A 12,468-nucleotide genomic window follows, 5' to 3' on the forward strand; every position below is an offset into this window, starting at 1 on the left:
GTTTGAAAGTTGAGGGATGAGTTTGACCCAAAATCAAAATTTGAGGGACTAGATCGGTCAATTTAAAAGTTGAGGGATGAACTTGAGCCAAAGTTGAGGGATGGAAATGGCTATTTTGCCATCTGAGAAGGACCAGAGCTGGAAAGTTTCAAATCTTTTGAATGCGCTGTAAATGCTCTTCTAGTCGAATTGGTGGCGGATGTCCACATATTGATTATTTGCCTGGCTATTATGCATTTGTCCTGCACTCACTACGAGTGCCACAGGCACTCGGCGAAGACCGAAAAACATTGGCAAAGGCTTTGCCGAGTGTTACACTCGGCATATAGCACACGGCAAATTTTGTGTCGGCAAACACGACTTTGTCGAGTGTCAAAACTCGAGCACTCGGCAAACATTTTGCCGACAGCCAAAAAACACTTGGTGAAAAGACACACTCGGCGAGATGGGCGTTGACGGCGTCGAGGGTAACGGCAGGTATGCCGAGTGCCAGACGGTAGGCACTCGGCAAACACCACGGCTTTGCCGAGTGCCAACACACGGCAAACATGGCCCATATGCCGAGTGTCAGCACACGGCAAAGTCCTAGTGTTTGCCGAGTGCCTACACACGGCAAACACGGGCACTTTGCCGAGTGCCGTGTCCCTGACACTCGGCAAAGAATTGATGTTTGCCGAGTGTTTTGGCTTTAACACTCGGCAAACAAGTGGCGCCTGGACCTGGAACTGCCACCTTTGCCGAGTGTTAAAGCCAAAACGCTCGGCAAAGGCTCCTCTTTGCCGAGTGTAACACTCGGCAAAGTGCACCGTACCCCCCTTTTTTCCCATTTTGCCACGTATAACGGACCCCTCTCAATTCACAATACACATCATCACAGGCATTTGTAATAAACAATCACATGCATAATTCACAACCACCATTAGAAACATTATTCATAAACATCACAGGCATAATTCAACATAAGTACGAAACAATCCATAAATCCAAGTTCAAGTCACAATTTAGTTTCAACCAATTTCACAAGCAAGTCTAGTTCCGTGGAGGCCAAGGAGACCATTGTGAAAAATCTTGATCTTCATTATTCGAAGCCGCCGATTGATTCTGCACATAGGATAGGACATTCTGAGCTAACATCTAAAGTTGTCAAAATTAAAGTATTGAATCTTAAGCACAATGTGTCAAGTGACTCACAGGAGTAGTTGTGGGTGGCTGAGGCGGAGGGAACAGCATCGGCGGTGGCGGAGGCAAAGACTGACCTATGCTCGAAGCAAAATTCTGCATGAACTGGAACATCTGGTCCATCCTCATCCGATTTTCTTCCTCCATCCTTCGCCGCATGTCCTCCATCTGCGCCGCCATCTCCTCTTGTTTCTTCCTTGCTTCTTCCACCTGGGCCTACAATATTTCATTGCAATGTTATAATGCAAAGCTAAAGTATAACAACAAACGAACAATGAATGGAAGAGAAAGAACCTGGAGAGCCTCCATCTGGAACTGTGCAGTGGTGGGTCGTGGCCGTATCGCCGGGCTCGAGTCCGTGCTCCTAGCTCGGATCTGGGAGAGAGTGGGAGTAGAGGCCGTGTCGATTACGCCATCGCCAATCCAATATCGGCCATGCTTCTTGCCTCCTCCCACCCTCAATCACGATTTCTCCATCAATGTCCTCGGAGCTCGGATCGAAGTCTAGCCCGTGAACCTCCCTAGCCATCTTTGTATACTCGCTGACGCGACTGTGTATGCTAGGATGGTTGTACGCCTCGGACGGGTCGTCTGGGTTGAAATCGATATCGGCCGTCGCCTTGCCCTTTTTGGAGAGGACCCATGCCTTGAGCTGGGATCAAGGTCGGCCATCATGTGACGCCGACTGCGGCAAAAAATACAAAATGATTAGGAATTATGTAGAATTGAACGTTAGAATAAAGAATTGAAGTTGCGTACCCATTTTTCTCTATATTCATCAAGGCTTAGGCTGCCTTGATGGTGTGGTGCAGTCGGCATCTACAAACGCTGCTGCCGGCAAGCAAGGTGGTTCTCCAACCACCCGGGCTCCAACCACACGTCGACCATCTTCTCCTAGCACTGGATATGCGCACGACACCACCACGGAGGCACCTACATCATCAAGCGTGTGACATATGAAAAAGAAATTGAGCCTAATTAATCTTAAATAGTAAGTGTCAACGTTATTTACTTACCCTCATGAATTGGTCCTTGGTCAGGTTCATTGTTCTTGCCTCTTTTCTAACCTTCATCCGTCTGTATTGAGCGTGGAATTCGATGATGGCCTGGATGCGCGCCTCGTAATGCATGTCCTTCACGAGCTTCTTGGCGGCTACATCACAGACGGCCTTCGCCTTGGCCTCGAATCCCTCCTGGCATCTATAGAAATCCTGCATGTAGACGCGTATACAGTTATTATTTCAAGAATGTCGAACGTAGGTGATGTATTGAGCAATTTAGTGCGAGGAGTACTTACCCACAGCTCGGCCTTGACCCGCTCCGCTATTTTGGGGAATCATCTCTGTTGACGATCAGGGACGTCGGGGGCGGCGACGCAGTGGTCCGACGTGTAGGCCGGCTGCTGCTGTCCGGCGTACACCACCAAGCCAGGGAAGTGAACCCTGCACAAAAGGCCAAGGATCCCTGAACGTGACCCTGACCCTGAACCAGTCCCTGACGTGGCCAGTCTCTCGCAAATCGACGTGAGTTTCCTCATACCGCCCACCATTGCTCAATGACTAGTGTAAACCAGTCAGCATAGGTAAACAAAACATAATTACAAAGATATGCAAATTATAAATAAATTATAACTAAATTAGTACGACTCATACATGTATTAGAAATAATCATCATGATTAGGATTAGCTGGATCATAAGTCTAATCATCACTATCACGCGTGTCGATATAGTCAAGCCCGTGCTCCGAAGGAGGAATGTCGTCATCACTGTCATTAGCTAATTGTAATCGTTGAAGTAATTCTAAGTCCTTCACATTCTGAACCTCGTCTCCACCGTCCTCTGCAGCAACCCTTTCGTTGTCTACTTCCATTCCGATCGCTTCGGTTAAATCTATCACAAAACTCCCTTCGAGCCCATATTCTTGGAATAACTCTCCTTCGTACGTGTTGGGGTCTATATTGTAATCTTCATTGTTTGGTACAGGTAGTTTACCGTGTGGCGATACCTTGTACACAACATCCCAACCCTTAAGACGGCTGTCAGTTTGGCACGGATATGACAAATAATAAACTTGCGTGGCCTATTGAGCCACAATATAGACATCGTCTCCTGGTAACATGGATGACTGTCGAATTTTGACTAGCCCAAGATTAGGGGCCCGTCTCATGACAGATGGATCAAACCAATAGCATTTGAATATAACTGGATTAAGAGGTTTGCACCCATGAAAAGTTAGTTCGTATATTTCTTCAATTCTTCCGTAGTACTCGACCCCATCAGAGCCTGGCGTGAAAACTCCGGTATTTGTGGTTCTTCGATTGGGCCGACTCTGCTCGTGCCTTGTTGTGTGAAAACGATATCCGTTGACGTCATAACCGGCAAACGACCTGACCCTATAGTCATAGCCATCGGCAACCTGTCTCAACTCGACATTCATAGACGCATCGGTTCAGCCCTGCAAGTTCAAACAGGGCGGTTCGTTATACTAATCGTATGTACGAGAATGTCCGAATGTATTGGATTGTACCTTCTGTTTGAACCAAGAAATGAAATCGGGCATTCCATTTCCCGCACCCTCTTTGAAAAGAGCCTCAGCTTCGTGCGGGTACGGTTGCCTTGATTTACGCCAGAATTGACGATGAAATTGCCTGTAGCAACGAGAAATATACGTTTAGGCAAGAGAATGGTGACTACTTCGAAACAAGTTTGTTGAGAACTTACATCATGTACGGCTCCACCTCAGATAGGTTGGTCAACACATACAGCATGATAGAGCGCCACTCTTCATGGTTCAAGGTCTTGCGGGTCGCACCACTTGCACTTCCGAGTTGCCCTCGGAAAATGCTAAGGCTCAATTCATCTTCGCTGGCATTGTAATGAGGAGGTGAATTATGCACGCTAGGAAGGTTGTCAGCGTAGTATTTTGATGTGAAGTTTGACACCTCCTCCAGAATGTATGCCTCTGCAATGGATGCTTCAATTTTGCACTTATTCTTACATTTAGTTCGAAGAACCATTTGACATCTCTCAATTGAATAGCACCAACGACCCTGCACAGGCCCCCCCATTCGTGCTTTATACGGAAGGTGTAGAATCATATGCTGCATTGGATTGAAGAAGCCAGGAGGAAAGATCTTCTCCAACTTACAGAGCAACACAGGCGCCATTGTTTCCATTTCTGCAACCACAGTACGAGATAACTCCTTCGCATAAAGCCGGCGGAAGAAATTGCTCAACTCCGCTAGCACCTGCCACACATGCTCAGGGACATAGCCTCGAACCATCACCGGAAGTAGGCGCTCAAGCCATATATGGTAATCATGACTCTTAAGCCCGTTGATTCGCATAGTTGCTAATTCACTCCCCTCTTCAAGTTCGCTGCATAGCCATCAGGGAACATTAACGTTTGGAACCATTCTAGAATCTCCCTCCTTTCGGCCCTCGTCAGAACGAAATCGGCCTTAGGCTTCCTCCACGACTTGCCAGCTCTTGGAGGCGCCATGTTTAGCTGTGGTCTGTTGCACAACGTCGCTTGATCCACTCTAGCCTTAACGTTATCCTTTGTCTTGTCAGGAATGTCCATGATTGTACCAAAAATTGCCTCGGTGATATTTTTTTCCGTGTGCATTACATCAATGTTATGTGGAATAAGAAGGTCATCAAAATAGGGAAGATTCCACAAGCACGACTTCTGCGTCCAAGCATGTTGCTCGCCATATCCCAAAAAACCACCTTCTTCATTATTGACCTCGAGAGTGTCTAACTGAGCACGAACTGCGGCCCCTGTCATCATCGGCGGTGCGGGGTCTGTAACTACAACATCTTTGGTAAAGTTCTTAATGTCTTGTCTGAATGGATGGTCAGGAGGGAGGAATTGTCGATGTTTGTCGAATGAAGAATATTTGCCACCTTTCGACAACCAAATGAACTTCAAAGATGCTTTACATACTGGGCATGGGAACTTCCCGTGAACACACCATCCACAGAAAATCCCATATGCCGGCAAGTCATGCGGGGAGTACTGGTACCAAACATGCATCTTGAAGTTTGTCTTTGTGGATCGGTCATATGTCCATACCCCATTCTCTCGAGCACGGAGCAAATCATCAATCAGATGCTCCATGTACACACTCATATTATTCCCCGGATGCTCTGGAATTATCAATGACAAGAATATATTATGTCGTTGAAAGAGGACGCCAGGGGGGAGATTCAGGGCGATAACGAAAATAGGCCAACAGGTGTACGGGGTGGCTGCCATTCCATAAGGATTGAACCCATCTGTTGCCAACGCAACGCGTACGTTACAGGCCTCTAGAGCTTTTGCAGGATAAATCGCATCAAAGTTTTTCCAGGCTTCAGCATCGGATGGGTGTACTAGCTTCTCAGGATTATATCAACGGCCGTTTTTGTGCCATGTCATCTGTTTCACGGATTCTTCAGTCATGAAAAGCCGTTGAATCCTCGGTATGAAAGGAAGATACCGTAGAACCTTCACAGGAATTGCGAGCTGCTTTTTCTGACCGTCACCACAGTCTACCTCCAGAAACCTAGACGATTCGCACTTCACACAGTATTTTGCTTCCGCATACTCTTTCCTAAATAAGATGCATCCCTTCGGGCAAGCATGTATATGCTCGTATGGCATCTTAAGTGCACGAAGGATTTTCTGTGCCTCATACATGCTCTTTGGCAAGATGTGACCAACCGGGAGCAGGCTTCCAAAAACTGTCAACATAATATCAAACGCGTCTCGACTCAAACTAAACTGAGACTTCACAGCCATTAGGCGTGCAATGGCATCTAGTTGAGAAACCTTGGTATGGCCGTGAAGGGGTTGCTGTGCCGCAGACAACATTTCGTAATAAGCCTTAGCGGTAGCCTCTGGTTCCTCCTCCCTATGTGCTTCTTTGAAGTGTGCTTCATGATAGTCATTTAACATGTCTCCCATCCCGACATCATCATCAAATTCCTCGATGCGTTGTCTCAAGACCTCCTCTCTCCCACGGTCAGATTCACCATGGTAGATCCACCTGGTGTAGTCTGACGTAAATCCGTTCTTCACCAGATGTTTGCCCATGTCTAGCTTGGTTTGCCGACGCATGTTTCCACATTTGCTACACGGATACCAAGTCGATCGAGCTCCTTTGACACTTGCAAACGCTCGTTCCAAGAAAGCATCCGTCTTGTCAATCCATTCATTGGTCAACGTATTCTGACTAGTGCGACCCGTGTACATCCACTAACGATCCTCCATCCTCTAGCATATAAGCGAGTAATACAAAATTCACATTGCATATACACGTTCCTATATTGTTTATTAGGTAAAGATAGGTCCTAATCCCACCCGAGGATGTGTAGGTGGGTTTAGTATCCATGGTCTACTCCGACCCGAGATAAAATTTTGGCAGCACCTCCCCGCTGTTCTTCAAATACACGTCCTTGATAGGAGATTGTGTATCTGGAGAACAACAGGGAGGTGCTGCCTAAACTCTATCTCGGACCGGAATAGACCATGGATACTAAACCCACCTACACATCCTCGGGCTGTCCAAAAAATGTGGATAATTTGAAACAGATACGGTTATAGATATGCAAAGATCTGTATATTTCCAACCGTATCTCCTTCGAACGGGAGACGCCTAACTAGGTTACATGATATACGAACATTATACGGAAAGAAAGGTGTAGGATGCCTCACCTTGCTATCCTGCAAAGTGACGACTCGAGGACGGTAACGTACGCTCTCCTGAAAAAAAAATACTCCTGTCAAGTTAAAATTTCGACAGCACCTCCCCTGCACGGGGAGGTTTCCTACACCTGCATCAAATAAAACGGCTCAATGGCCGACAATCACATCTACAACAACACAACGGCACGATGGCCGACTCCACAACAAGCAATGATACCTAATGCATGACAATATTTCAAGCATGATAATATTGCAGATAATATTCAGTTTAATCAACTCACCTTAGTGCTGGGACCGGGGGCGGCGCGTCGGGGCCGGTCGAGGGTCGGGATCGATCCGGGGACGGCCGGGGGCTAGCCAGGGGCCGGTCGGGGGTCGGGGCCGACCGGGGGCCGACCGTGGGCGGCCGGGGGCTGGCAGGGGGCCGGTCGGGGGTCGTGGCCGGCCGGGGGCCGGCGCGGCACGGGCCGGGGCAGCGTCGGGCGGCTGGGGAGCCGGCGCGGGGCGGGCGGCCGGGGGCGGCGCGGGTCCGGCTATGGCGCGTGCGGTGTGTGTGCGTGTGCCTGTGCGTGTGCGGTTGTGTGCGCGTACGGGACTTAGCGCCGGATTAAATTCCAGTCTTTGCCGAGTGCCCCCGATCTAGCACTCGGCAAAGGTATTTTTTAATTTTTTTTGGAGTTTTCAACCTTTGCCGAGTGCTAGATCAGGGTCACTCGGCAAAGGATTTTTTTCCCCTGGATTTCTAACCGACAATGACACGTGGACCCGCAGCAAGCTTTGCCGAGTGCCCGCGGGATGACACTCGGCAAACAAAGTCTTTGCCGAGTGCCTTACTGCGACACTCGGCAAATAAGTACCCATATTGCATGTGCAAAGTACTTTTAGTAATTAAAAGTATGTAAAGTTTGCAAAAACCTAATCAAATTCACTAAACATTGCGTATTTCATTTTTTTAAGTAATATTATTCCATTATTTCATGGATTTATAGCTCATATTCAATTTATATCTATTAAATTCATATACTTGCAATTAATAAATAAAAATTCTCAAACGGATCCGAAAAATTCCCAAAATTTGACATGAACCAATCTATGTTCTCTATGGCCTATAAAAATAAATTTGAACTCAATGACAAATTAGAGTATCGATTCGACTCAAAATCTTACCGGATCCTTCCAACTTCTACGAATCCTCTCCGGAGATGCTTCGAATTCTAAGCATCATATGTCAAAATTTGTGCGAAACCTTCTCAATTTTTTACCACAGCCTCTGCATATGAAATCATAGCATCTTGGAAAATCTCGTGATTTTCAAACTTCGTTTGTATTTTTGAGAATTAAAAAATCATTTGACCACACGTTTGGAGTCGTGTTTCCTTAACAAAATGTTCGAAATTTCTTTTCATTTTCCGTGTGAGACCTCAATTTGGACTCACTAACATGAATATGATTTTTCCACTCATATTATTCCATTATTCCACAGTTCAAATTTGACTTAAATCAACAAATTACTCTAAATGAAATTAATTGATTAAATATAGCAAACAGGTCAATACCTTCTACCATGCAGTGCCAAATGTCATACATGTGGAGTATAAAAAGTTTGGAGGGTGGAGGAGGGAAAAAAATTTTAGTTTTGCCGAGTGTGTCAAAAAACACTTGGCAAACCTTCATGTTTGCCGAGTGCCCCATGTAGACACTCGGCAAACATGGAGGTTTGCCGAGTGCCCGGCCTAGCACTCGGCAAACCCTGAGCTTTGCCGAGTGTCCCCCGTCGACACTCGGCAAACAGCTAACGTCCGTCACAGGCTTCAACGGACGCCGCACGTGCAGGTCACGTGCTCAAGAGTTTGCCGAGTGGATTTTGTTTGCCGAGTGTCTCCTGTGAGTTTGCCGAGTGTTTTTTTTAGCACTCGGCAAATGGTGTTTTCGCCGAGTGTATTATGTTTGCCGAGTGTTATAAGGAATACACTCGGCAAACGTGGCCTTCGCCGAGTGCCCGCAATAATGCACTCGGCGAACAAATTACACTCGGCGACTTTAGTGTTTCCCGTAGTGACTCCTGCCCATAGTTCCAACTTCCAACCTGTTCAGCACACTGCTAGCAGGGACTGTCAGCTTCATATGCCAGTTCCTCTTTCTCTTCCCATGGAAAAGTCATCATAGAATAAGGTATGCAGTGACTCAATGACTCTAGGTGAGAAAAAAACGGCAGTACCAGTACATGTCGAGGGTTTGGTGTGCGACGTGAATCTTTTTCATCTCATCGATGATTCTGCAGGACTTGACTCGCACTCAATCCGTTGAGCAGGAAGGCAGAACTTTCTTTATACAGGATGGATTTCAGTACACAGAAAAGGAGAGTAGAAATTTCTCTAGACTGGAAGATGCCGCGCGCGCCGGTCCAGCTGAAGGCTGAAGCAGCGGTCCCGCGGAAAAGGCAGGCCATCCCGGACGTCGTCGTAGCGCTGCAAGGGACGGGTTGAGGAGCTTGCAATCGACCTGATCCCCCAGCAGCGCAGCGGTCACAACCGGGCGTTGCACCCGGCGGCGCAGCCGCAGAGATGGAGGATTTTTGCGGCGGAGATGGCGGGCGGGTTGGAAGGATTGGACCTCTCGGTCTTCTTTGTTCATAGGCTGGGCTAGCATTTCTCGACCCTTTTGGGCTTTGATCTTTCTCCCGCACACTTGCGGCCTTCTTCTCTCTCCTCTCTCTCCCGCACACTTGCGGTCTTCTTCTCAGGAGGGCGTTGGTTCTTTCAGCCTTTGGTTTTACAACAATTAAAAAAAAAGATTTTATTTTACGTTGCAATTGAGGCGAGAACTGAGAACATTAGTCAAGGCAAGGACTAGACTTAATATTGGATTGTAACCATGACACTATGGGCAATTACACCAAGCATCACTATCACGAACAAAAGAATTGAACCAAAAAATTTGGCAACCAAACCAATGCGGCATGGTCTTTTCTGTGTGGCTTGTTGTGTCACACCCCTCTACGATCTAGCTTAATTATGTACAATCAGTCTTCCCCTCTGCTGCTTCTTTCCTAATATCCGCCACGCTAATTAACAACCATCAGGACCTAAGCTCCTCTCTCCTTGACGTAGCTCGACGTCCTCCGGTGCCGCCGAAGCGCGCTGATGTGCGTCCCGAGTTCACCATCCCGGTGCAGCACCACGTCGGCGTGGACCGCCGAGTTCGGGAACTTCTGCCGGTGCCGGTCCTGATGGCTCTGGCGCTTCTCCTCCACCGTCGTCTCGATCCTCATGTTAACCGTCTCACCATCAGCCATCTCGCCTTTGCCCTCGTACTTCTCGTTGACGTCCTCCACTATGACCGTGAACACAAACGGGCCAATCTGAAGGTAATCGTCCATTTTCAATATGGGCTCGAGGGCTTGGACCACCTCCCTCATGGTGGGCCTGGACTTTGGGTTTTGGCTCAGGCACTTGTAAGCCACCATAGCGGCCCGTTCGGCCCCTTTGCACGAGTACTGGCATTCCATGGCTGGGTCCATGACCCGATAAAGCTTGTCGGACTTCTTGAGGTAGGGCCTGGCCCAATCAACCAGGCTCTGCTCCCTCGGGCGACGAGCACGATCGACGGACCGACGACCCGTCAACAGCTCTAGAAGTACTACTCCAAAGCTGTACACATCGCTCTTAGCGGTCAAGTGTCCCGTCATGATGTACTCGGGCGCCGCGTACCCGTTCGTCCCCATGACACGTGTCGTGACATGGGTCGCGTCGCCCTGAGGCCCATCCTTCGCGAGCCCAAAGTCGGACAGCTTGGTGGTGTAGTCCTGAAAATCCAAAGAACCAGATTGAGTCAGGCAAAAGATCATGCGTGACAATTACAGTGAGATACATTCAGGGAACTGGCGAGACAACGCCTCCATCAGACTGTCACTGTCGACCGGCATCAAGTTGTTAAGCTACTGATGCTTTGATGCTAAGAAAAATACTAAGATGAGGTACGGATGAGACAGGTGCGAATTCTTTATGGGTAGGTGTGTAGCCCATTATTTAGGTGCGACTGCATGAGCTGGGATTGATAGAATTGGGCATCCAAGAACCTTCCAAGTTGCAATCATGTCGGGGCTGGGCTTCTAAACGAGCTGAAAAAGCCAACAATTTTGAAGCGCGTAGTACGTGGCAGACGACTTTGACATCCATCTCCTATGGGCGATTCGGAGTCAAATCTCGAAAAGTGGATTTCTACTGAGCTTTCGGAATCTCGTTGTGAAATTTCTAATTTCTCCTTATTTTGTATTCAGGCTGAATGTTCAGCAGCTACACGGCTGGTGTCGTCACCATCCTTTTCTACAACGACGCAAGAGCTAACGTATGCGTCAGAAATGACCGTGCTTTTCCTAACCACGACTTGATGACTCCAGCGGCTCAAGCGCAACGAAAGGAGTACGTGGAAAATTTCAAGTGGGGATGTGGATCGCTCACCTCGTCAAGCAGGATGTTGGACGCCTTGAAGTCGCGGTAGATCACCGGCGTGTCGGCGTCGTGGAGGAAGGCAAGGCCCTTGGCCGCGCCGACGGCGATCTCCATCCTCCTCATCCACGGCATGGATCCGTCGAGACCTGCACGACGGCGACGCTTCGGGTCAGCTTCAAGTCGATCGAGCAGTATATATCCTCAACAACCACTAAATGCCAATGATTATCTGGCTAACTAATTACTCTGCGTATTAGTAACTTCATTAACTTCACGAGCAGGTAAAGTAACTCACTTTTGAAGAGGTGCTTCTCGAGGCTGCCGTTGGCCATGTACTCGTAGACGAGCATCCGGTGCTCGTCCTCGTAGCAGTACCCGACGAGCTTCACGAGGTTGCCGTGGCGGAGCTGGCCGAGGAAGAAGACCTCGGCGAGCCACTCCCTGTGCCCCTGCGTGCCGCAGTCGGGGTCGAGGTACTTGACGGCGACCTCCCGCTCGGCGTCGAGCCCGGGGCGGAGGCCGGCGCCGAGGCGGCCCCTGTAGACCGGGCCGAACCCGCCGCAGCCGAGGTAGTTGGCGCGCGCGAACCCCGCCGTGGCGGCGCGCAGCTCCGCGCGGGTGAAGGCGTGCAGGTCGGACCCCGAGACGGAGAGCGTCACCGAGAGGTCCTCCGGCGTGAGCGGGCCGGACGAGTCGAGGCCCGACAGCGACACCCGGGACACGGATGACGAGGAGGACGCCGGTAGCAGCTGCCGCCGCTCCCGGTTGTCGTCCCTCTCCTTGCGCGCGCTCCGGCTCCGCCGCGGAGGCGGTGACTGCGCGTCCTCCTCGCCCGCCGCCGCGCCGCCGCCGCTCACGCAGCAGAGCAGCGATCTCCACGGCTGCGCGGCCATCGTTGTTGTTGACGCCAAGGTTTTTGCTTCGACAAGCCCCAAGAACTGATCGGAGGCGAATGCGAGTGCCTGCTTGCTTGCTTGCGGCGAAGAGATCGTTGTGCTTGGACTTGGATGGAGGAGGATTGGAGGGAGAGATCGGCGGCGGTGAGTTGAGGGAGCACAGGGCGGGTAGTGGGCGTATATATAGCGGCAGGGGATCGGACAGGGCAGCTGGAGGGAGGTGGTCGTCCAACCGTGCGGCGTCCTAACG

General features: G+C 49.4%; 1 protein-coding gene across 1 annotated transcript; it reads right to left on the minus strand.

Annotated features, from left to right (window-relative positions):
* Window positions 1-9,704: 9,704 nt before the first annotated feature.
* On the minus strand, window positions 9,705-12,389 carry LOC117859814 (probable serine/threonine-protein kinase PBL8). The gene is made up of 3 exons (XM_034742995.2): window positions 11,618-12,389; window positions 11,332-11,468; window positions 9,705-10,676 (listed from the first exon to the last, which is right to left on the minus strand). The coding sequence occupies exons 1-3, from the start codon at window positions 12,213-12,215 to the stop codon at window positions 9,957-9,959; spliced, it is 1,455 nt and encodes a 484-aa protein (XP_034598886.1). The 5' UTR covers window positions 12,216-12,389; the 3' UTR covers window positions 9,705-9,956.
* Between the last annotated feature and the right edge of the window lie 79 nt (window positions 12,390-12,468).

This window comes from Setaria viridis, chromosome 6 (genome assembly GCF_005286985.2).
Source record: "Setaria viridis chromosome 6, Setaria_viridis_v4.0, whole genome shotgun sequence".
NCBI lineage: Eukaryota > Viridiplantae > Streptophyta > Magnoliopsida > Poales > Poaceae > Setaria > Setaria viridis.